The 25,770-nt window shown below is 42.0% G+C and overlaps 1 protein-coding gene across 2 annotated transcripts in view; it reads right to left on the reverse strand.

Moving 5' to 3' along the window:
• Positions 1-10,265: 10,265 nt before the first annotated feature.
• Positions 10,266-25,770, reverse strand: part of ppp2r3a (protein phosphatase 2, regulatory subunit B'', alpha) — a 60,387-nt gene continuing 44,882 nt past the window's right edge. For both annotated transcript variants that reach the window (XM_066662419.1, XM_066662420.1), the window contains 8 exons: positions 22,247-22,333; positions 21,601-21,757; positions 20,427-20,475; positions 19,816-19,905; positions 17,091-17,266; positions 16,205-16,323; positions 12,659-12,765; positions 10,266-12,223 (listed from right to left, as the gene is read on the reverse strand). In XM_066662419.1, the coding sequence (XP_066518516.1) occupies positions 12,127-12,223; positions 12,659-12,765; positions 16,205-16,323; positions 17,091-17,266; positions 19,816-19,905; positions 20,427-20,475; positions 21,601-21,757; positions 22,247-22,333 (882 nt within the window). In that variant the 3' untranslated portion in view covers positions 10,266-12,126. The remainder of the gene's footprint in view (positions 12,224-12,658; positions 12,766-16,204; positions 16,324-17,090; positions 17,267-19,815; positions 19,906-20,426; positions 20,476-21,600; positions 21,758-22,246; positions 22,334-25,770) is intronic.

Below are 25,770 nucleotides of genomic sequence, written 5' to 3' on the forward strand. Positions count from 1 at the left end.
GTGTTATGGTGTGGTGTGTTATGGTTGACTGCCACTACTACTCTGGTGGCTGGAGTGGGGTTGGCACCCATGTCAACCCTTACAGGACGCCCCTCCAAGGCTTTCCTGACTTTCCCAACCCAGTGGCACGGTCCTGCCGAAAAGCCTGGATCAAGTCAGGGTCCAAAACACGGTGAGCAGCAACCCAAGACCGTTCTTCTGGACCGTAGCCCTTCCAGTACACTACATATTGCATACAACCCTGCACATGCCGAGCATCAAGCAGGCTTTGGACTATGTAAGCACAGCTGCCACCTACCATACGGGGACCTGGTGGGTCAGGAACTCTGGTGGAGCAGAGCACAGGCTTAAGACGGGTCACATGGAAGGTGCGGTTGACCCTCTAAGAGGGAGGCAAAGCCAGGCAAACTGGGTTGACTCAGCTCACAATCTTGAAAGGTCAGAGGTAACGAGGTGCTAATCTGCCAGGAACGACCAGAGATGGGAGGTCCTTGGCTGACAGCCACACCTGTTGCTCTGGGCAAAAGAACAATACAGGACACCACCTTTTGTCAGCACTGCATTTCTGGGAGGCGACGGCAGCCTGGATAGCTCACCCTGTTTTCCGCCACTCGGCCCGACACTGCCTGACAAACCGTCGAGCTGTTGGGACTCCAGCATCCACCTTCTGTTCTGGGAACATAGGGGGAGTGTAACCATACTGGCATTCAAAAGGGGACATACCCAGAGACGAGTGCCACAGAGTGTTATGCGCCATCTCTGCCCATAGTTAATTGGTTAGTCCAGGAGGTGGGTCTGGATGAGACCAAGCATTGAAGGGTCCTTTCAAAATCTTGGTTGACCTGTACTGTTTGCTCTTTAGACTGGATGAAATCCAAACAACAGACTTACATCAGCCCCAAGTTAGCGACAGAAGGCTTTCCAAAACTAACTGGCAAATTGCAGACATCTGTCAGATACCCCATCGGCAACCCATGCAATCTCACCACATGCTGGAGGAAAAGATCAGCTGTCTCCCTGGCTGATGGCAGTTTTTGCAGTGCAATGAGAAACAGTCAACCACCAGTAGGATCACTATTTTCCCCTTTGATTGGGATAATCCAGTGATGAAGTGAAGGGAGACATGAGACCATAGGCAAGATGGAATAGGCAAGGGATGTAGAAGTCCAGTCATTTTGGTTTGCGGGTCCTTATTGTGAGCACACACCTCGCAGGCTGCAATGAAGGCTTGTGTGTCGCAATGTGGAGCCATCAGAAGCGCTGTCGGATCAACTCTAGCTTTCGGGTTACCCCAGGATGGGCCGTAAATGGGGAAGTATGACCCCACTGCAGGAACTTGCTTCGCACTGCAGTGGGAACATAGAGCCTCCCCGGAGGGCCACCTCCTGGGTCAGGATCAGTGTGTGATGCCTGGATAACTGCATCTTCTACCCTTCAAAGAACAGGTGCCACAATACAAGACTCTGGAAATATTGCCTGTGGCACCCGGTCATCAGGGGAGTCCTCCCATTGGCGAGAGAGGGCGTCTGGCTTGGCATTTTTAGTGCCTGGCCGTTATGACAACACAAAGTTGAATTGTCCAAAGAAAAGTGCCCACCTAGCCTGTTGAGGGTTTAAACACCTGGCCTGCTGGATGTAAGTTAGGTTTTTATGGTCTGTCCAGACCAAGAAGGAATGTTTGGCCCCCTCTAGCCAGTGCCTCCACTCTTCTAATGCCAGTTTCACTGCTAACAGTTCTCTGTTACCCACATCATAATTACGTTCCGCAGGAGTGAGATGGGGGGAAAAGAAGGCACTGGTTGGGAAGAGAGTGCTGTTATAGTAATGCCCCTACCCAAACTCAGAGGCATCTACTTCTACCACAAACAAGAGAGAGAACCGGAGTAGTTGTCCTTCTTCCCTTCTTCCCTACAAAGAATAAGCCAGCTCCTGCTGGGGATGTTAATGGCCTTATAAACCCTAAGGCCAGGGCCTCCTGTATGTATTCTTCCATCGCTTAAGATGGACGCTTCCTTCCAAGTCTATCCCGGGGTGGACTTCTATGCAAGAGTAATTCAATGGCCATATCTAATAAGTGGTGGGGTGGAAGGAGCTGGGCTTTTTTATTTACTGAAGACCTTACATGAGCGTGAAATTACCCGCTGCACCAGAATCCACAAAATGGTCCGCAGGGGTTCCCCCAGACCCTGACGGACCTATTTGTTTCCCTGTAGCTGGGGACATTTTGAGCGTTCATGCCCTGCCTGCCGACAGTACAAACAGCAACTAGCCCGTATGCAGGTCTGGTGTTCCTCAGATGAGAGGCAAGCATGGCCCAACTGCATTGGCTGGGGGTCAGGTTCTGACGGTGAGACTGGAGGGTCTACTCAACGTGGATTGAGGAGACCAGTGGTTTCCTTAAGTCTCTTGCGGTCTCGCAGCCTGCTGTCAACCTTTACATCAAGATCTATAAGACTGTCCAGGTAGGCAGGAGAGTTCCAGAGGGCTAATTAGTTTCTCAGCTCCTCAGTCTGTCAGTGTTCCACCCGCCAGTGGGCTAAAGTCAATAGCGTAATCAGCTACTGGACATCTTCCTTGGCATAGGTGCAAAAGGCAAGAGCCCACTTCCCCGTCTTCTGCTGGGTGGTCAAATGTGCGATGGAGCGCTGCCATGAAGAGTGAAAGGGAGGAACACACCTCAGGTTGGTTCTTCCACACCGGAGTGGCCCAAGCAAGGGCTCGCCCCAAAAGAAGGGTCATTATATAGGCCACCTTAGCCCATTCAGACAGGAACCGAGAGGGTTGTTTCTCAAAGATGAGAGAACACTGAAGGAGAAACCCATGATCGGCTGCAGGGCCTTCTCATGTCTGCCTATGGCAGCTCCCTGAGCAGCTAAGGCCACTCTCAACTGATCCCCATTAGACTGCTCAGCTGGGTCCATGTTAAGGCTGGTTCTTTCTGTAATTGTAGCCCCCGGTGATTTTGGAACTTGCGATTCCTGGATTTTATTCAGAAATCCTACCAGATGAGCTACCAGCGTAATTGAGGAGTGGACCCAAGTGCCAGTAAGGGAGTGGAACAGAAGACAAAATAAAAAGGTATGATAACGGGTGGAAATTGGAAAAAGTGTGGAAAAAGCAATACACAGTGAAAACCCACCCGTTTTTCTGAAAAGGTTTGAGTGGGAAGGAGAAAACAAAGGACGCTAGGGGAGACTGGCTACCTCGAGAACACTGAGGTTTGGTGAGTAACTTCCAACTGAAGAAAACATAAAAAACAGTAAGGGAAGGAGAGCGAGACCTCTCAGCCTTCTGAGAAAAAAAGAGAGGAGATGAGCAGATAGGTACCAGAATTACCAGTCAGACTTTCTCACACATCTAATGGCATCTAAGTGAGTCTTTATAGAATTTTAGAGTCTTTATAGGTGCAGGGTGTTATGGCTGATTGCCCGCCTGCCGCTGCCCTCTGGTGGCTAGAGTGGGGTTGGCACACATGTCAACCCTTACAGTGTGATAAAACCAATCGTTGGTTATTTGTTTGTGTGTGCACCTTTCTTTTATGGAATTATTACTTTTAGGTCAGATTCAATTTCGGAGCCAAGAACCTACAGTGGGTCAATGAGAATAATAATTTATTAATAATAATTAATTCTAACTATTTCTGCTATATTATATGTAAAGTCATCCAACATGATGACCTACTTGTACAAGGTCAGACTGGACAGATAAAGATACTACATCTTATTTAATGGTTCCCAAACATGGAGCTCAACAAAATGAATGAAATAATTAATTATTAATCAAATAATAATTAATTATCACTGACTCTGCTACACATAGGATGGCACTGATTCGGTTTGTAATGACATTCATGATCATGATGCATGCAACCATTACATTCTAAGGCTTTTCGCACACCATCTTTTTCATAATAACCTTTCACATAATACGCACCAAACTTTATTTCTCCACGAGTTAAAGCACATCAACATCACTTACATGCATAACATATTCAAGCCATTCAATAGAGTCTATGTAGCATTGTTTGTATGTTTAATCATACATGGAGATCAGTCTATACCCCATCATGGTGATTTTGACAGCAATACCCACACTAGAAAAATATTCCAATAATAGAAAATTGTCAAAACAGGCCGCATTGTGTGCTAACCAAGTGTACCCCTTATATTTGAGCTGTCTAAACTTTCTCATGAGGTGTTCTATGCAGTCAGACCCTTCTGCAGTGAATTCTGTAACATCAAATGTAATAGCGCAGACAAAATTAGCTTCATGCTTTCCATTTTCAAAACGTGTCTCAAAGTCAAAAAAGATGTAGGAATTACTGGGTTCTTTTATTTTGATTGGCTGTATGTAACATTCACGTGTGGGGTCTGGTATTAAATCTTCACCACAATGAACTCAACGATCCAACAGACACTTGTGGGGTTTTGTTATTGTTAAAGTAACGTGATATTGGTGGCCACATTTTTTGCAGTAACATGAACAGTCTTCACAATATTTCACATGCCTGGGGTATTTGTGACACATCACATTTTGACACACATCACAACTATATTAGCTATGATCTCTGGCATTGATGTAACCCGTATAACAAAATGCAAAAACATATAACAGAGCATGCTCTGCCAAACTCCATCCTAATGCATTGTGTGAGTATAAACTACATCCACAACTAAAAGCATATGAACCAGTTAAATAGTATGTTAATCATCTTTTGCATTTGCAGGTATTTCTGATCAGAAATATTCAGGTGTGACATGCTCAAACAAGGAGGGTTTGTCAGTGGATTTTCCCTGTACTTATTCTTATCCCAGTAATCATATAGTTAATTAAACATTCGACCTAAAGTAGATATATCAGATCTGAGTAAGGAAGATCAATTTGACGGCTGAGTGTGGTTTCTCTGAGTAAAAAGGGAAACTGCACTCTGAGAGTGAGGAATCTGAGCAAGAATTATTCTGGAGAATACAGATTTCAAGTCATTACCCAAGTGAGAGCCGGGAGTTATTCTGAATATTACAGGTCCCATAGATTTATTCACCTTCACACATCATCTACATAAACATATAAAGGATTATTGAAGTAAGCATCAGGTGTCATTATCATTACAGCTATGTGTAGATGTCAAGAACAAACACCTACAGTAAAATGTTTTGGCAGATTTCAGAATAAGGATTACTGCAACACTCTTGTTTATATTTCCTTGTTCAGATCTTCAGGGGAATGTTAGTTAGCCAAGTTCCGTCAGAAAATCAGAGAGTAATTCTGACCTGTCTCACTTCCTGCTCTCTGCCTGACGGTCACGGTGCATCTGGAGCCTACCTGGAATCATTGGGTGCAAGGCAAAACACACCCTAGAGGTGACACACATATACACATTCACTCACACACTCACACCTATTGACACGAGTCGCCAAACCACCTACCAATGTGTGTTTTTGGGACGTGGGAGGAAACCAGAACATCCGGAGAAAAACTACCCAGACTGGGATTTAAACCCACAACTTCCAGGTCACTGGAGCTGTGTGACTGCGACACTGTCACAAAGCAGCTTCAGAGAATTCCGGTAATGGCAGAAGTTTTAACATGAAATGTAGAACCCACCCAGGAAAGCAAGCCAGGGCTGACAGTGGCAAGGAAAAACTCCCTCAGAGCTGAGGAAGAAACCTTGGGAACCAAGGTTGTTATGGTCATGTGTACTGATACAATCATAGTACATATAATGCAAACAATAATGATGATATTATTAGAATTATTAGTAATAGGTGTAGTAGTATTAATAGTTAGGTGTTCATGTGGATTGGGCAACTAGTCCCAGTCAAGTGGCAGTAGCTAGAGCATGGGCAGCTGGTCGAAAGTGGGCAGCAGGTGAGCTTGCCAGTCATCCAATCAGCTTCCAGCCGGGCAGGTGGAAAAAGGTAGAGGGATGGAATTAGTTTTTATCTATTTGTGTGCATGTTAAACAGAGAATGTGAACCTTTCCAGAGTGTGGCTAATGACTTTGGCAGATCTGACTATAACAGCTTTAACTAAAAGGAAAGAACCAGGGCACACAGACATGGGAACATCCTGAAACATTTACATCCCTTTGCTCCATTGTCTACAATGCGGAATGATCGTGTGCGAGCAGCGGGACGACAGCACCAGCATCTAAGTTTACTATAATTCCCTGTGTCCATGGACCCCTGGATCTGCCGCCTTTATCTAAGGGGGAACATTAACTACCAAAAGCTAAACTGAACAAATGAGTTTTCAGCCTAGATTTGAATATTCTGATGGTGAGTCTGGAAATCTATAATTCTGGGAAATATTAAATGCCAGTACTCTGTGATCGGTGAAATCCTGGTGGCTCATAGGAAATAAGACTTTGCAGGCATTCAGCAGCGAGCCCATGTAGAGCTTTATACGTCAATAACAGAATTTTGTAATCAATACGGAATTTAACAGGCAGCCAATGAAGTGATGACAGAACTGGGCTGATATGCTCAATTTTTCTAGTTTTAGTGAGGACCCTGGCTGCAATATTTTGAACTAGTTGAACTAGCTGCAAAGGTTTAGAAATTAAAACTGCAGGCCACACTCAAACAGAATGTGTCATATACATTGTAAATTACCTCTCTCTGGCTCTCTATCAGTGTGACCCTGTGGCTAATGTATACAATAATATCCAAGACCTGGCCATGACCCCTGACCCCCATCCATCTGATGGTCAGGGTGATGTTAACTTCAAACAGACCAAGACAACTCAGCTCCCAAAATCTCCACTTTCTCACTACATCACAGACGACCCGGATGTTCAGTACACGGCTCTGAACTTCAACAGACTGCAATACAGCTTCACTGACCAACTCCTCCAGTGAACCAGCTCTTGACACCTAGGGGTTTGGATGTGTCAGACAATCTGTACTAAATTTATTTTAAATATGGGAGCCCCACTGCGGCAGATCAAAAGCATAAACTGGTTCAGTGTGGTTTGATTCTTCATCTCGTGCCATGTATAAGCTCACCAGACAAAAATATTGTCATCTTGCATGGTTAACATGGTAGTAATTACAAGCTCCTCCAGATGACATTGCATGAGAATGAAGTCATCAATACCGGCTGGGTGTGCGACAGGATTGTTAGACTGAGAATAGGTGGTAGAGTGCAGTGGATATCTTGCTAGATGTGAGGAAAGTGCATCACAAACATGTGATGACAAGAAGTGATTTTAGTTAGTTGTGTATCGAAGAGTGCAGTTGTGCAGGTCTCCTCAGAATTGTGGCCAAAAGATGAAACTGACAGACAGGGTTATGACTGTCGGTTGTTTCACAGCTTGTGAATGAGAGCAAGAATTTTTCTAGTAATTATTGCAGGTTTTTCACAAAAAAAGGTTCTTGTCCTTTGTCCCAGGTGCCTTCATCTTACTGAGCAACACAAAACTGCTCTTGCTGTATTCCAGGATCTCATGTTCCCAGGGCTGCAGATGTGACTGATTGGGATGATGAACACTCAGGTTTGGCTGCATATTCCCCAGATTTGAATCCTGTTCAAAATCTGTGTCTCTACCTGAAACAAGAAGTAAAACCCCAGGGAAGACTGCGGCGACATCTTGTCGAACTGAGAAATTCTTTGATGCAACCTCAGCTCCACATTTCCTTCTTGGCCAAGTCCAAGGCAAAGGTAGGTGTTAAACACTGTTTTATTTTTTCCTGTTGACCTTATAATAAATGAACATGTTCATAAACATTGTTTGAAACATTTTGATTATGAATATGACCAACTGCATCCTACCCTCAAGTTCAATGACAGAGATAGATAGATAGATAGATAGAGAGAGAGAGAGAGAATTCTGTCAGACAGATCATAAAAATCAACAGCTTTTAAAGGTTTTTATTTATTTTTAAGAGATTCTCAAAAGAATAATAAAGAAAATCATGCGAACATGAAACGTCTCCTCCAGATCTTTAACTTTTTGCGAGCAGGGCATACATCAGCTCAGAGGATCACAGAGGACAAACACACACACACACACATATATATATAAACTCAAAAATAAAATAAAGTAAAACACACTGACAGATTTAACGGGAGCTGCTCCAGCTGCCAACCTCTGCACAGAGGACTGGATTTGCATAGACTTTACAGAGTTAATGATGAAGTAGTGATGTGGTCAGGGCCTGTTCACCCTAATCCTGACACTAGTCTGTTAATCGTGAGCTCATGTTTAGTTTAAAGCGCGGGTTTAGCTTCAGTCCCAGTGCTTTCTGTAGACTATTGCTCCAGTGGTGTCGGGTGATTGTCAATTCACGGTGAATTCACCACCTCTGCTTCATACACACCTCATTGTAACACTGGCACTTACACAGCACCTAATATCTGTTATAGATTATAGATCATCTCACCATAATTTAACACTTCCCTACCCTGCCACTCAGCGGCAGAGCTGGACACACAGAGAAAACTCACCAGATAAAAATAATAAAATACAAAGACATTTACAGTTGCTACAGAAAGGGTCATGAATTCTGGATGCCTCACAATAACAAATATATTACAGTAATTACAAAAACCAGAGAGATTAGCAGACAAGAGAGACAGTGGTGCACACTTAAAAATTAGGGTTCTGCAATGATTCTCTGGTTAATTATAGAGCCCTGAACAGTTGAAGGACCTTTTACATGTTTAAAAGGTTATTTGCATCTGTTTTTAAAGTTGTAGATGGCCCTGTACAGCACACTTTAGAAAAGGCACCATAAACAGTTCCTCTATTTTAACATTGTAATACCTTTTCTAAAAGGTGCTCTATAGAACCATCTACAGCACATTCTCCATCAATCTGAAGAACCCCATTCACAATGTAAAACACTTTACTCATGAAAGAGTTTCTTAAAGTGTTCTGGGTTCTATATAGAGCAATTTCCTTTACCAGAGAATTATTGTAGAGCAATCACTTTTAAGAGTGTGCACCAGGCTGGACGGTGTCAAAAAACAAAAGCCCAACAGACACAGACAGGTCACTCAGTCTGACCCCATCTGCCTAGACTCGCTCGCTGCGACTACCCCCAGCCAGCAGCTCAGGGGTGGGGATAGAAGTGGGAGCCAGTGCCCAAGTGGGTTGCCTGTATCAGATAAATGTGGGTAGCCCAGTAATACTTTGTATACATGTTCCACATAGGCCCACAGTAGGGTTCTGTCATGTTTAACCCATCACTTCAACCCCATCTCTGACCCTGGAGGCTAATGTTTAACTCCTGAACCTGCTGACTGACCCTAAGGGCCCAACAAGGGTGTGCCATGAACACAGAGGTTCATGAGCACAGCTGGAAACATCTGGTCCAGCACAGGAAGCTGTTCAAGTTTTTACTAATATATTGTAATTCTGAGCTGAAAAAAGCAGATGGACCCCACTGCTAACAATAACCAGCTACGACTCTACAGCTCTGTTTGTGTCTGCTGAGCATTTTCGAGAAGGTCACTAGGGACAACCCTGTGATTTGCTAGCAAATAGGGGGCAGACAGAGCCCCCATCTGGTGCATAGATATTACTACACTCACAATTTAAACTTTAAATACAGAATTTCAGGGATCATTGGTGGATTATTAACCAGCTGGCCAACTTTATAAAGGCTCAGTGGTTAGAACAGTGTTGTGCTGGTTTGAGGGTGGGTCTGGAATGAGGGGGTTGGTGGGGGGAGGAGTACACTATGTGACTGACTCATCCTGGACCTATTACTGACACTGAAAGACATCAATACATGGGGCAAATGTCAGGGCAGATCTTGCTTGCCCCCAGCTGGGCTGCTCCTATGGAAACCCATAGCAGGGTAGGTAGCATGTAATTTTATGAGACGGATAAATTCCAGAAGATATATCCGTAGCATTTTGTTTCTGTTTCAGTTTGAACCGGAGCCGTGAGGCTGTGAACACATGAGAGCGTGGTTCTGTAAGAGCTTTGTCCAAAATGAAAAGTGCATCTTTACTGCTTCATTCGTTTGAGCTCAGTGTCGTCCACAGCTCTGAGGTTCATAAACAGACCAATAGAAACGATCCAAAATGACTGTGTTTGCGAGTTTTGTTTTATTTCAGGAGGAAAATCTGTCCATTTGATTTTTAATATCATTTATTTAAAAAGAAGGAAGGACAGAGTAAACCTGACCCCCAGTTAAAGAATGAGTTTCAGTGAACGGATAACATATTCATCTCTCAGTGTACATAGTGTCACACAGGAGCACAATCCCCCACCCCCTCCACCAGACCAACCTCCCCACGGCCCATGACTCTGATTCACAACACTTCGGCAGTCAAAATGATGCCCACATTCTTATCGTGGATATAATAATAATAATAATAATAATAATGATAATAATTAATAAATAATATTAATAATAATAAAAAATAATAATAGTGTAAAATGGCTGAGGCTGGAAAAGCATAGCAATTAAAAACAGTTTTGTCAGAACCTTTAAGATTGTCCTGCTGTAGTTTCCACACAAATGGAAAATGAGAATATGGAAATGTTTAGTGAAGTTTTGAAGTTTGAAGTTTGAAGTCAAGTTTAAACAAAACCTAGTAAGTCACTAACGCGAACAGCTTTAACATGCAATACCTCCAGTGACCACTAGGAGACACAGTACATCACCAAGAGTGTCTCCTCAATGTTAATGTGCAACACTTAAATATGTGACATTCACATTATGGTACATGATGTCACCTTTTAATTGAATACATCACTGAAGTCCAGCAGTCATTCCATAGTGGGCTTCATATCCATAAAAGGAGCTGTAGGCATGCCTAGATTTCTCTGTGACAGAAATGAATGTGGTGTTTCAGTGAGAGACAACACGCTTCTGAATGGGATTCATGTCTGTTCTGGATTAATTTCTCCACGATCCATCAGTAAATCCACACATGGAGCTCCTCAAAGAGCTGGTGACAGAGCAGTGTTTGCTCATAGCCTTTAGCATTACCTATATGGAACTCCTTATATGGTCATGATACACTTTTACGAATGACCACAGGACTTCAGAGCTCTATAAAGCTTTCTATAGAACTTTAAAGGGCTTAATAGGGATATATTACTTGCATTGTGAACAAAACCAGTGCCGGTCCCAGCCCAATTTTATTATTTAGAACATAAACAAATCTACCAGATAATAACAGATTCCTGCCCTTCCTAGAGTCATTAAAATAACAACAATAAAATTTATAATAAGAATAAAGTGTCCTGACAAGCTCGTTTACTGAGCTCCATGTGGATTTGTAAATTCCTGAGTATTTTTAAATGTTAAGAGTTTTATTTCTAGATGATTTCCCACTTGGTTCCACTTCAGTAACTGTTAAACTGTGCTGTTCTGTGCTGAAACACAATCCGGAGCTTCAGGGAACTATGGGAATTACTGACATGGAACAAAGAGATACTGCATTTACATTTACAGGATTACACATGTATCTTAAAGTAATCACCTCCTGATCTCAAGTAAATAGTTTAATCTCGAGATTAAGAGGTAGTTATATTTTTGAAATTCTTAAATTATCTTAGGATGATGTCATGATAAAGACAGTAAATCTCCAGAAAACAAATAAAATAATTATCACCAAAAAATTATAATATTGTCATTAATGCAGATAATAATATTTGAGGAAAACAAACTCAGCAAAATAATAAATAATGATAGAACTCCTCTGCAGGGTTAGGGGCTATGCAAATATACTATTTTGCATATAGCCAGGACCGGCACTGGACACAATCATAAAACAAAACAACCCTGCATAAAAACACAGCTTCACTCCAACTACGGGTTCTACAGAGTCCAGAAGAATCTCAGAGTCTCCGGTGAAAGGTTGATGGAACCAGCCGCAGTTTTCAGTTTGTTTGTTTTTCAGGGAAGAAGGAGAGAGGGTGAGGGAAAGGGAGGGATGGAGGGAGGTGGGAAATGACTGAAGACAGTTAAGACATATTGCACATGAAGCCGTGGTGGGAGCCCAAGAAGCTTGTGTTTTTATCATTTATAATTAAACACACTCACACGCACAAAACACGTCCGATATCTGAACTGAAAATATAAAAATGAAGTTCCTTTTCATTTGGGGAGAAGGAGAGGGAGGGAGAGAGAGGGAGGAAGAGGGAGAGCTGTGGTCAAGTGATCATGGCGAGAGATCGGATATCACCAGTTTGTCCATTTTATTTCCGATCTCTGAAGGAACTGAAAGCTCCTCACAGTCATAATCGTCCTCAAACGACCTGCGGACAAACCGACACAAAACGTCAGATAAATGACCAGTTTCATTAATTGATTAATAACAGGTGATCTACAGACATCTACAAACATTAGTTTCGGATTCAAATCTGTTGCTCCACCTTAAATGGTACACCAGCTACATTAGACCCTTCCTCCTGAACTGAGAGGCATTATTCAAGACTGTGTTCCTCTCTTCACTCCAATTCCAGCCTCTACTCTCCTGGCCACATAATCATCTGTGAAGTCAGCTGCCAGTGGGGGATGATTATTTCTGGATCTCAAACACCACTCCATGTTGCTCAAATATACATGCGCCATCTGTCCAGAAGACACTGCCCTATGGTTCCACAGTCCAGTGGCTCTTGGCCAACTGCTCCAAAGCATATCATTGATCTGAGAGTATTTGTGTACACTGATTTGAAAAAATAAACCCATACCCGTCCTGTAGCTGTTCGCTGGCTGTTTCCTCAGCGACGAGGATTTCATACTCTTCTGCTGCGTATTTATCCCAGTCTGAGGGTTCAGGACCATCCCCATCTATGTCCTATACACACACACACACACACACACATTCAATCATTCATTTTCTGAAACCGCTTATCCAATTCAGGGTCACGGTTGGGTCAGAGCCTGCCCGGATTCACTGCGCGCAAGGCGGGAACACACCCTGGAGGGGGCGCCAGTCCTTCACAGGGCAACACACACTTATACATTCACTCACACCTATGGACACTTTTGAGTCGCCAAGCCACCTTCCAACGTGTGTTTTTGGACTGTGGGAGGAAACCGGAGCACTTAGAGGAAACCCACACAGACATGGGGAGAACACTACACACACATTCAGTTTCAAATTCAAACACAATGTAAATAACATAGTATTGTCAAAGTTAATCTTTTAGGAATATGATAAAGGTTAAAAGGCCCTTAATTTTTAAATTGAATTGAAACATTATAATAGCCAGTCTAACTGGATCCAAGTCTACTATAAGTGGCCACCTGCCACAGGGAAAGCAAGCCCTCCTTTGTATATAAGGTTTAAAGGGGGCTGAGCAAAAGAGCAGAGTCTCGTATGAGTGAATGTAAACAACCTACACTGTCTACACTAGTGTAGATATTGTCCTTTATCTCCAAAATATTTGTCTATCAGGGTTCTTATTACCTAGCACTTCATCCACTCTAGAATAAATTAAGGATGTGTGAGCCAAGGAAAAGTAGTGAAGACTTAGAGTTTATAAACAACACCTGGTTGTCAGATCTAGTGATCGACCGATATAGTTATGAGCCAATGCCGATGCCGATGCCAATTTTAAGACAGAAGTAGTGGGTGATGGCCGATATGTAAAGCTGATATTCCTCAGGCAGTGAAAAAACTAGAGGCATTTTCATCTAGGCATCTCCAGGGGTCTACTTTCAGTCGATACCTCCTACTGATTTGAAGTTATTAAACCTGGAGCAGACAGTAGATAGATGGCCTCTCCAAGTGTCTCTTTAGACCCCAAGCTCTCCATAAGGAAAATGATTACTTTTACTGCAAAAATACAGTGTATGTATCTTGTCTAGACCTAATGTCAACATCTTAGTGTTTTTTTCCTTTACTTCCTATGAGAAACTCATCTCCTGTCCCTCACCAAGTGGCCATTTACCCCTCAAAACAGTAAAACCCCTTAGTTATTGTGTGTTTTATTCTGATGTACTGAGCTTATTTCTGATGTTTACACTTGTTTCTCACTGAGTACCATATTCCATTAAATGATTGACGTGTTAAAAGGCGACAGCTGCACTCTGATTGGCTGTAGAGCAAGGCAACCCCCCCCCCCCACACACACACACACCCCTGGTTCATTTAAATGTCCTCAGTGGGGGAAATGTAACTAGTAAAAGACATCTAAGCTTTGAAACATTTATTGACTTGATTATTTTTTGTGGAGCTTTTGGATGCCAAATAGAAACGTTTGAGTCTCTCTCGCAGTGTCTGGCGCTGAAAACATGTGCAGCGTGTTTATCCCTCCTCCTTGGGTGCACATCGCCATAACTCTGCCCCTGATTGGTCTATAGACTTGATTGACATGTTGTTGGAAAGCTGAGAGCCTAAGCTACATGGCAGTAGGTGTGACATGGGTCCACGGGGATAATATTTTAATTTTTTTTTGAAAATGTGCACTATTTTTTAGGGATTTTTTTCAGTCAGTACTCAACACATACATGAGGATTACTCATGAAAGGTTTGATGGAGAGACTCAGATTTAGTCTCATTTTAAAGGGGACTATCTAAGGTAAGCGCTGCTGTGCTAACTTTGTGTGTGAGCCACTTGTGGGCTCTTCAGGCTTCGAGAAGCCACGGTTTTGTCATTTATGCGGAAGACACCTGAAGTTTGGATGATCTTACTTTTTGGGCTTTAATACCTTAGTCCTACATTTTAGCGTACATCCTCATGATCCTGAGAGTCTGCCCATTCGATCAGTGTATGATATGTATCAGCTACCTTGCTAGACATTGGATTCGAGGATCTGGCTACCCGTTTGGCTAGCTGTTTTGCTCCATAAAGTGGACCAGCTAGAAGTGCGCATCCGGAGCTTATTATTATCAAAAGATAAAAAGTGAGATTCAGTACTACCAACTCCGTGTGCCTTAGGAAATCAGTGACTTTAAGCTTTAATTTGCTACTTTAACTGTAAAATTTGGACCTGTAGTACTTGAGAAATACTGATGGATATAACAATGAGTGATTTTTTTTTTATAGGTGCCGCTGACCAATGAGTGAAATAAGAGGCTAAATAACGCTGGGTATCTAGGTTACAACTATCAACTCGTTTATGATAGCAGATTATTGAGTGTATGTTACAAAGAGCAGCCAGTAACAAATAGTGAGAGCTGAAGAAGAGAAAATAAGTCATACCTTTTTTTTCTGATGAGACAGCATGCAGCTACTGGTTGGAGGCTTGTACTCGTGTACTTGTACTCAATGATCTCTGCCTGTAATATGGCAAGGGGCACTCTAACAGCAAGAATTACAGAGCTGCCCACAGCTTTGCCTGTGTGCATTGTGTAAATATCAGCCTCTTGCTCTAATATATCGGTCAATGCCGATTGTATGAAAAATGCCAAAAATCGGCCCGAATATCAGCCGGCCGATATATCGGTCGATCACTAGGTAGATCAGCGATGAGAGTGACAGCAGGGGGCTCAGTACACAGCCCTGGGGGATGACCCTATACTTACAGTCCTTGTGCTGGGTGTGCAGTTGCCAGCTCTGACTGACAGTTTTAAAGGTCTGTCAGTTTTAAAAGTCAGCACCCATTGGCAAAGAGAAGGTGCGCAACTGAGAGGGAGGAGCTTCCCTGAGAGGGATAATTGTGCTGAATGCTGAGCTGTAGTCTAGTGCCTTTTTCAGACATGAAAGAAGGATAAAGTCCTGGGGAATCTCTGGGACCAATGTTGTGGGTGATTGTGTTCACTGCCTTTGAGTTTGGTGGGATCTCCCCATGTCCACGTGGGTTTCGTCCGGGTGCTCCGTTATCCTTCGATGGTCCAAAAGCACACGTTGGTAGGTGGATTGGCGGCTCAAAAGTGTTCATAGGTGTGAGTGTTTGAGTGATTGTGTGAGTGTGTGTCACCCTGTGAAGGACTGACTCCCCCTCCAGGGTGTGTTCCTGCCTTGTACTCAGTGATTTCGGGTAGACTCCGAACACATTGCCACCCTGAACTGGATAAGGGTTACAGACAATGAATGAATGAGTTAATGAAGATCAGTCAGAAGAGTTGTTCTAGTTAAAATAAAGATCTTATTAATAAAAATTACAGACTATGAGTGGACTCCGCTAATAAACATTAATACACATAACTAGACCTGGAAAACTGCATTCAGGTGACAGTTCTGGGATCAGATTGCTGTGTTTTGTTTCTGCTTTCTGTTAAAGAATGAAAGAGTTAAACTGTCACAGTGTGGATAAGAGAGTTCTTGAGGTTCTCTGAGTTCTCTGACCTTTTGCACTGCAAACGGATCTCTCTGCTCATGGTCCAGATACTTCTCCAAGTTAAAGAACGTGTCGAAGAATATATGAGCCATTCTGCAGCGCTTCAGATCCCTCAGTGTGATCTTACCTAGATAAGGGAACAGCCAGGGAGTAGTGTGAATTTCATATGGTTTACCCTATCTAGAACCTACAGCATCCAACCAGTGGTGTGTGTTTACAGAAGTGTCACACAAGCTCCAGAGTGTATGACCCAGAACATCAAAGGAGAAGCTGAGTTTAAAGAGGGGTGATCTTATCTAGAACCCAGAACATTGACAAATTAGTTTACAGAAAAGCAGCCTTTTCTAGAACCAAGTATGCAGAGAGGGTGGTGTTAGTTTAAAGAGTAGTGGATAACTTTGAATAGAACATCATCAGGGATGTTAAGTTTGAATCAGTGTGATCTTATCAAAAACATCAGTTGGTGCCCCCTTGTGGAGAATATTCCGGATGCTACATGTGACTGATTGAGCTCAGAGTTGCTAGAGAACAATGTTGGTCATTATTTGGTCATAAGATCATGGACTGCTGCTCCTCCAGTGCTTACTTAGCTTCTTAGTATTAATCACGGGAAACATTATGTGCTGGAACATTGCTTTGGAAACGGATTGTACAGTGCCTGTTAGGTCAGATACTGATGTCAGACGGTTAGAACTTATCTCTGAGTCACCCAGTGGAGCTCCATCACTGCAGAGAAGAAAATTCCACCATTCCTCAGCCAAGCTATCTTTATACCCCTCTGGAACTTGGAGCAACTTAAGTCACAAATCACTGCAACTGTGTACATATGTGTTTAAAACATAGTGTATGTGACTGAAGTGTTAGTGAGGAGAACCTGATTGAGAGCAGTCTGACCTTGAAACTCTGGTTTAACAAGGTCCAGCATCTGGCACAGCAGGTCCTGGAAGGGCAAGGGTTCGATCCCCATTCCCTCCATCCGCTCACACTGCTCCTCGTAGAAATGCTCCAACTCATACATGGACAGAACCCCATCACCGTCCAGATCCATACAGCGGAACCAGTACTCTACACTGCGCACACACACACACACACACAGTTTCAGTACTTTATTTGGACTTAACATATAAAATAAAATATCATATAAAACCCAAATAATGGTTCAGTCATTACACAGTTCATGATTAAATTCACAATTTGCATTACATGGGTACACAGGACAGCGTTTTCTCCAGATAAACAGGCTCCCTATAACTTCAGAAATAGAGCAGTACTTTACTATCACTTAGCCTTCTTCTTTACCCGTCCTACAATCTTTAGGCCACGCACACACAACCTGTGCATAAGCCCTAGACTTCCAAACACCAAGACAACCACTTTACATGAATACCCACACTCATTAAGAGTCTCCATCAGTGGCTGATACTTTATGACCTTAGAGGTGTAACACAACTCCATATATCCATCCTAAGAACATCCAGCATCAACAATCAACACAACCCTCATTCCTTCAATAATTAGAGCAATGTCTGGAGAATTCGGGCAATTGCTAAAAACAATCTGTGACCCCTCCTGGCTCAAAGACAAAAAAACAATCTACCTTAACCATTTCATTCACATGAATTACAATTTATGAATGATGTAAAACTCCTTACTTATTAAATGCACAATTCGATCATGTGTAAGAATATTAAGTCCTTTAAGAGCTGGACAGCCATTCATGATGTGTGCTACAGACTCAGCCTCTTGATTACCAAGCAATAAACAACTCAGTTGTATATGAGATCTGTTACAGAGGTAATTTAAATCAGGCCAGTCTGATCATAATCCAAATCCACTCACATGCACATCCAATTTTCCATTCGGCCTCTTCCTAAATCCCAGAAAGCTAAATCATCATTACTCAGCATCCGCAGCAGATCACAATTCCTAGTTGCTACATAGATCCACTCAATATCTGAGACCCCTAATCCACCTTCCCCTCTGTTATGAAACAAAACACCTATTGTTGAGTGAAAATTTAAGCCTATCCACTTTCTCACCACTTTGACTGTTTTATTATTCATCTCATCCAAAGTACATTTTGGTATGTGAATGTTAGCAAACAAGTGCTGCACATTAGCCAGTGCAACGTCATGAACAGCTTGCAGTTTCATAACTACAGGTAAAGTTGTGGAACTTATTAAGTCCAACCTGGTGGTAAAACATCTTACTATGTCCTTTATTTGCTTCTCCCATTCTCCAGCAACATTAAACTGGTGTCCTAGATAGAAATAAGTTTCATGCCTTCCAAACACTAATCCTCTGTCCATCAATAGTAAATGTAGGTGGCTTATCACTTTTAGCTCTATACCATCTATTCCCCCCACTGCGTCTTTCATAGAACCCGGTGCACTTTGAAATCTCCATCTCCGAGTGAGACCACTGTAAAAACATGTCCATACACAGGAGCATGTTGCTGATGACACTTTCTTCCCTCAAAGCCATCAACAAATCATCTGCAAAACCTTAGACTGGGATTAGAGATCTTACATCCAAAGGAGCACACTGGTGAAGCCACTTGTCGATACCTTGTCGATTTATATAGGCTTTTTGATTTGGGGGATATAATCCTGTTTCCATCAGCCATGGTAATATACGATTGAAGATACCTTTTATTCAAGATCTTATTAATAGTAGGAAGCAATCAGACATCTCTCCATGTAGTCGGATCATCAGGCACATTGCCCCCTTTTCGGAATCCTATGGATAAGAGCACCCTTCCAGGAGTCTGGAACTCTCTTATTGTTCAGACAAACATTAAATATTTGGCTCACTATACCAAAAAGTCACTGTTTATTAGCTTTTATACTTTCAATGTGACACCTTGCTTTGTTATTTGGAAGGCCCTTAATCACGCTTTCAATTTTTTCTAAGGAGAATAGGGAGGTATAACACACACACATTAATAAACACGTACATACATTAACACACATGGACACACACACATATTAATATATACACACAGACACATACAAACAAACACAACACAGAATCCCATCACAGTTCAGATCTATACAGCAGAACCAGTACTCTACACTGCACACACACACACACACACACACACTCACACACATCAACCTCCAATATCATAATAGCCACTTCGCAATACCCTAGCAACCACCTCAGATATCACAAAAACCACCAAGCAACACCCTAGCAACAACCTCCAATATCCTATCAACCACTATAAAACACCCTAGCAACCATTTCAAATATCACAACAATCACTTAGCAATGCCCTAGCAATCACCGGAGATATCACAACAACCACCTCAGGTATCACAACAATCACTAAGCAACAGTCTATTAACCAGATACCAGCTGCCTACTTCACACCAGCTCCCTTCCCAACACCAAACTAAAGTGACATCAGATTTTAATTACGTCATAAGATTTCCTCCTTAACCATTATTTTTCTAACAGTAATTGTTTCCGAATAGGACAGTCCCCAGTGAGTCCTGCTTCCTCCCGATGTTCTAACTCCAACACCATAACAACCACCTTGGATACCACAGCACTGATTTAGCACCCATCAGGGATCGTGTTCTGTGGAACTGATCTGTAATTAATGGTCCATTACCTGGTGGGGTTCTTCTTGTCCTCTTCTGAGATGAGGAACCAAACAAACTCAGCATAACTCATCCTCCCTTCTCTTTGCACAGAATTCCCCCTGAAAAACACAGTTTATAACACTCAGTATTATCTAGAACCCAGAACCACAATCTGAGAGAGAGAACAGTACACAGAGGTATTCTTTGTAATAAAAAGAAATGTATATATCCTAAATACGGTTGTAATTTGATTCAAGAAAAAATATTTAAACTCCACAAAACTTAAAATCCATAATGTCTTCTACATGTAATGTTACAGCAAAAGTGAGGAGTGTGTAATATGTAGTGAGGAGTGTGTAATATGTAGTGAGGAGTGTGTAGAGTGTAGTGAAGAGTGTGTAGTGTGAAATGAGGAGTGTGTAGTTTGTAGTGAGGAGTGTTTAGTGTGAAGTGAGGAGTGTATAGTGTTTAGTGAGGCATGTGTAGTTTGTATTGAGGAGTGTGTAGTTTGTGGTTTGTAGTGTGTAGTAAGGAGTGTGCAGTGTGTATTGAGAAGTGTGTAGCATGTAGTGAGGAGTTTGAAGTGTGTGGTATGTAATGTCAAGTGCATAGTGTGCAGTGTGTAGTGTGTAGGTCCCACCTGGTGACGGCTCCTGAGAAAAGTCTCTCCATGGCTCTGCTGGACAACGCTGTGGTCAGAAAAAACAGTGTTCAGAGTTCTGGGTATTTTTATTTAGTTATGTGTAATCTTGTAACAAATCTCAGTTTTTTTTATTTAGTTTGTGTAATCTTGTAACGGATCCCTGGGTGTAGTATTATTTAGTTTTATGTAATCTTGTAACAGTTCCCTGGGCCTTGTATTATGTAGTTGTGTGTAATCTTGTAAAATGTCCCTGAGTGTTTTTTATTTAGTTGTGTGTAATCTTGTAACATATCCCTGGGTATTTTTATTTAGTTATGTGTGATCTTGTAACGGCCCCCTCCAGGTATTCCCGCCTTGCGCCCAATGATTCCAGGTAGGCTCTGGACCCACCGCGACCCTGAACTGGATAAGCGGTTACAGATAATGAATGAATGAATGATCTTGTAACGGATCCCTGGGTGTTTTTTATGTAGTTGTGTGTAATCTTGTAATGGATCCCTGGGTGTTGTATTATTTAGTTGTGTGTAATCTTGTAACGATTCCCTGGGCCTTGTATTATTTAGGTGTGTGTCTTCTTGTAACAGATCCCTGGGTGTTTTTACATAGTTATGTGTGATCTTGTAATGGGCCCTGGGTTGTTGTATTATTTAGTAGTGTGTAATCTAGTAATGGATGTCTGGGTTTTTTTATTTAGTTGTGTGTAATCTTGTAACTGATACCTGGGTTTTTTTATTTAGTTGTGCGTAATCTTATAACGGATCCCCAAGTGTTTTTGTATAGTCGTGTGTGATCTTGTAATGGATCCCTGGGTATTTTTATTTAGTTGTGTCTAATCTTGTAGTGAATCCTTGGGTGCTGTATTATTTAGTGTTGTGTAATCTTGCAACAATTCCCTGGGCCTTGTATTATTTAGTTGCATGTAATATTGTAACAGACCCCCGGTTGTTATATTATTTAGTTTTGCGTAATCGTGTATTGGATCCTTGGGTGTTTTCTAGTTGTCTGTAATCTTGTAATAGGTCCACGGGTGGTTTATTTAGTTGTGTGTAATCCTGTAATAGCTCCCCACAGTTGTTGTATTATTTAGTTGTATGTAATCCTGTAATAGCTCCCCGGGTGTTTTATTTTGTTGTGTTTAATCTTGCAATGGATCCCCAGGTAATCAACTCACCGTGCTCATTGTACCTGGACAGATCCTTGGGGTCAATGAAGAGGTCGTGGTCAGTGTCCAGCTCCCAGAACTTACAGTAAATAACATAGAAATGTTCATAGGAAAAGTAATCAGTGATCTGATTAATATCATCCTCCTCTTCCAGCAGAGCTAGAGTCTGGAGAGAGAGAAAGAGAGAGAGATGATTAATTGGTGATTAATTGCTTGATTAATTGTTTTATTCATCAATTATAGAAATAATTCATTATTTTACAAAATATATTTTCAATTTTAATGTTTATGTGCTTTGAGAGACAGAGATAGAGCCGGAAAGAGAGAGAAAGAGACAGAGAGAGGGAGTGAGATAGGAGAAGAGAGAAAGAAAGGCAAAGACAGTAAAAGAGAGAGAAAGACACAGAAACAGAGAGCAAGAGAGAAAGGGAGAGAGACCATTAATTGGTGATTAATTGCTTGATTAATTTGTTTATTCATTAATTATAGAAATAATTATTTATTTTCCAAAATATATAACAAATACATTTTCAATGTTAATGTTATGTGCTTTAACAGTCTGAGCGATAGAGAGAGGGGGGAAGAGAGAGAGAGGAGTGAGACAGGGGAAGAGAGAGCGTGAGAGAAAGAGTATTGAGGCTGGTGTGATGTTGACCTGTAGGAAGTTGCTCCTCCGAAGCTCGGTCATGGTGATCCTGCCGCTCCAGGAGCGATTCACTGTGTAAAATATCCTCTGAATCACCTGCAGAACAGACAGAAATATCCTTACAAAAGAACAGTAGAACTGTGTTCTCTGGAGTGATGGAGTTCCTCTGGTGTGTGGAACAGTGGAACTGTGTTCTGACACTAATGTTAAAGTAGCCAAGAAAAAACTTTGTGTGGTCAGTAAACTTCAGACCATGCCTCAGATAAGTGCAGTTTGATGTCTTCCAAGGTTTAATCATAATATCTGTCGAACCACCAGTGGGCACACTACCCCATCTGGAACAGACAGACAATCTCCCACTGTTTCTGCTCCCCAAATACACACCAATCATCAGACACGTGACACCAACAACAAGGACTGTGTTAAGATCTGACTCCGCTCTCCAGCATCAGTTTCATCTTCCCTGGTCAACACTGGCTCTCAAATTAACACTGACATTTACTGACAACACTGCTCTGGATCAAATCAACATGTGTGAAGTAAATGACAACATACACAATAATAAAATCTTTCTGTAAATTAAGCCCAGGACAAACAGAGAAGCCCTTGAGACCAGGAGGTTTACAGCTCAGTCGTGTCCAAACTGGAAAAGGGCGTTTCACAGAACAAACATAGCTTCAGACTGAGGAATGAAGGGCACTTCAGCTCCTCTGACCCTCAAAGTATGTGGCAAGTCATTCAGAAAATTACAGACATCAAACCATCCAGCACTGTGCCCCCTGTCAACTCTGCCACACTCCCTGACAAGATAACCTAGTCCTGCGCTCGCTTTGATTTTGACATTTTATTACGCACAACAGATTTAAATATCTGAGTACAGAAAATAAAACATGCTAATAAACAAAATACTGCAGGGAAAGTACATAAAAAGCCACAGGGCTTATACTGCACTCTCAGAAAAAAACTTTCTCTGTGGTGATACCCTCAGTGGAACATATACAGAAATTTTAATTAGGGAACAAAATTGAAAATGATTCTATATTAAGTGTAGATTTTAAATTTGTGTTAATTTCGGTGGCGCAGCAGGTAGTGTCGCAGTCACACAGCTCCAGGGGCCTGCTCCGAGTGACTGTCTGTGAGGAGTTTGGCGTGTTCTCCCCGTGTCCGCGTGGGTTTCCTCCGGGTGCTCCGGTTTCCTCCCACAGTCCAAAAACACACGTTGGTAGGTGGATTGGCGACTTAAAAGTGTCCGTAGGTGTGAATGTGTGTGCGTGTCTGTGTTGTCCTGTGAAGGACTGGCACCCCCTCCAGGGTGTATTCCTGCCTTGCACCCAATGATTCCAGGTAGGCTCTGGACCCACCGCCACCCTGAACTGGATAAGCGGTTACAGATAATGAATGAATTATTTCATTTGCATCATTTCATCTCCAGGATTTTTATTTTGTTATTTTATTTGACATAGTTACAGTTACAGATACCCCCCTCTCCTTCTGGAGAAGAGAATGTAATGAACCTGTAGGGAACACAACTGGACATTACCACCACTGCTGTACCTTTAAAGGTACATTAAACTGATTGTAACTTTAGTGACAGTAATGTTTGTGTAATGTGCCTTTATTACTTAGAGTGTAGGCACTGTCCCACTGTCAAGTCTAACATAAATTAGATACATATTGTGTTCAGATAAAGCAAAGAAATAGAGGCAGGATTACCCCAGATGAGCAGCCACTGACACTTCCCACCTCCGATGTCACCTTGAGCAAGGTGGACCCATGGAATACAACTGGCCCCAACTAGTATAATCGCAGACATTTCGATCCGTCACTGGCCCAGACAGTTGTCCCCATTTGTTTCAAGATTTCCACCATGCAAAAGCATCCCACTGATACTGAAATGACTTTCGTAAATTTGCACCAAAATCACTGCCAGGAGCTTTGAGGGAGTGGTTCTCTCTGATTCTGACCTGTAATTCTGTCTGTCTGCTACAATGGATCTGCATCAACATGCCTACTGACACCATTTAACAGCACACCATCTTGCCTTGACTCATCAAGATGCTCCTAACTCTTATATTAAAATACTGTTTATTGATTGTAGTTCAGCATTAACACTGTGGTTCCCTTAAAGCTGATATCCAAACTCGATCAGACCCGCAACTCCCTCCCTAATAACTGGATTCTCAGACTATCAACATCACTGTCAGTGTCAATGTCACTGTCTGTCATCAGCTCTTTTTTTTAGTTTTTACCCTGGACTCACAACCTTATACAATGCCTCAGCAAGTGACTGCATCCGACAGCGCAGCTTTTTCGCTGCATATCCTGGCCCTGTGAGTGACTGAGAGTGGCTTCTTCATCGCAGCTTCTCCCCATATACGCCGACTCAGTGAGAGACTGAGCACGGCTCCCCCACCACGGCTTTTCTGGGCATACCGGTCCAGTGAGAGTGACTGCGGCTTCTCCACTGTGCACGCCGGCCCAGTGAGAGATTGTGCTTACTTTACTTTAAATACTATTAATCATGCTTGTAATGCTGTTAGGTGTCTTCAGTTTTCTCTGGTCCTTTTCTTACTCAATTTTGTCCAGATACCCGCTACTATCTACAGTCTGTCTTACACGGTCACTGAATTATGCAAATTCACTAACTACTACCGACAAAACTGCCGCTGTGTCTGCCAGTAAAGCTGGTATTCTATCTCACCATTGATACGTTCATCAGCGCTCAAGACGGCATCGTAATAGATTTTTGAGACATTTTGAAAATAAAGAGATAATTCCCAATGAATTTAGCCAAATGCACCATTTCCCCACACATTCTATCATATCCAATGCTATGTTTATAGGCCAATTATATAAAAATTCCACAGTAAAATTTCTTCATCTTCAGGATATCAATAGTCTGTTATATTGTGTCTTCAGCGAGCCTTTCAGATTTTTGAGACACTTTGAAAATAAAGAGATAATATCCGCGGAAGGAAGCTAAACGTGTAGTTTTTCCACGGTATGGAAGTTGTGTTCGTATTTCGCCATCTAGCGGCGACAGAATGCAACTAGTGCAGCATTTAAGGTGAAAAGGCATCGAATTTGAGCAACTTAGAAATATATATTTTTTATTTTTATAAGCTTGAATTTTTTTCATCTGAATTTATTAGCCTTGAATAATAACAGTGAAAACGTGTTCTTGAAAATTCACAAGTTCAATTCAAGAGCAATTATATTCAGATGCATAATTGCGAAGCAAAATATACAGAGGTGGAAATCTGAAGACCTAAATTCAAAAGCAACAAAATTCTGATGCATAATTTCAGTGCAAAACAATTCAGTGCTACACATTCAAAGGTATTAATATTTCAAAGTGTGATGAGACAGATTTGCTTCCATATGAATAACAGGATTAGAGAACCACAGAATAAATGTATAAATGTAAATGCAGTTATGAGTGCCATAATATAAAAATATTTAATGAAATAAAGATACTGTTAAGAAATACAACATGATTAAGAGTTTGTTAAAGTGGAGTCAAAGAACAGCAG

Source organism: Hoplias malabaricus, chromosome 1 (assembly GCF_029633855.1).
Source record: "Hoplias malabaricus isolate fHopMal1 chromosome 1, fHopMal1.hap1, whole genome shotgun sequence".
In the NCBI taxonomy this organism is placed as follows: domain Eukaryota; kingdom Metazoa; phylum Chordata; class Actinopteri; order Characiformes; family Erythrinidae; genus Hoplias; species Hoplias malabaricus.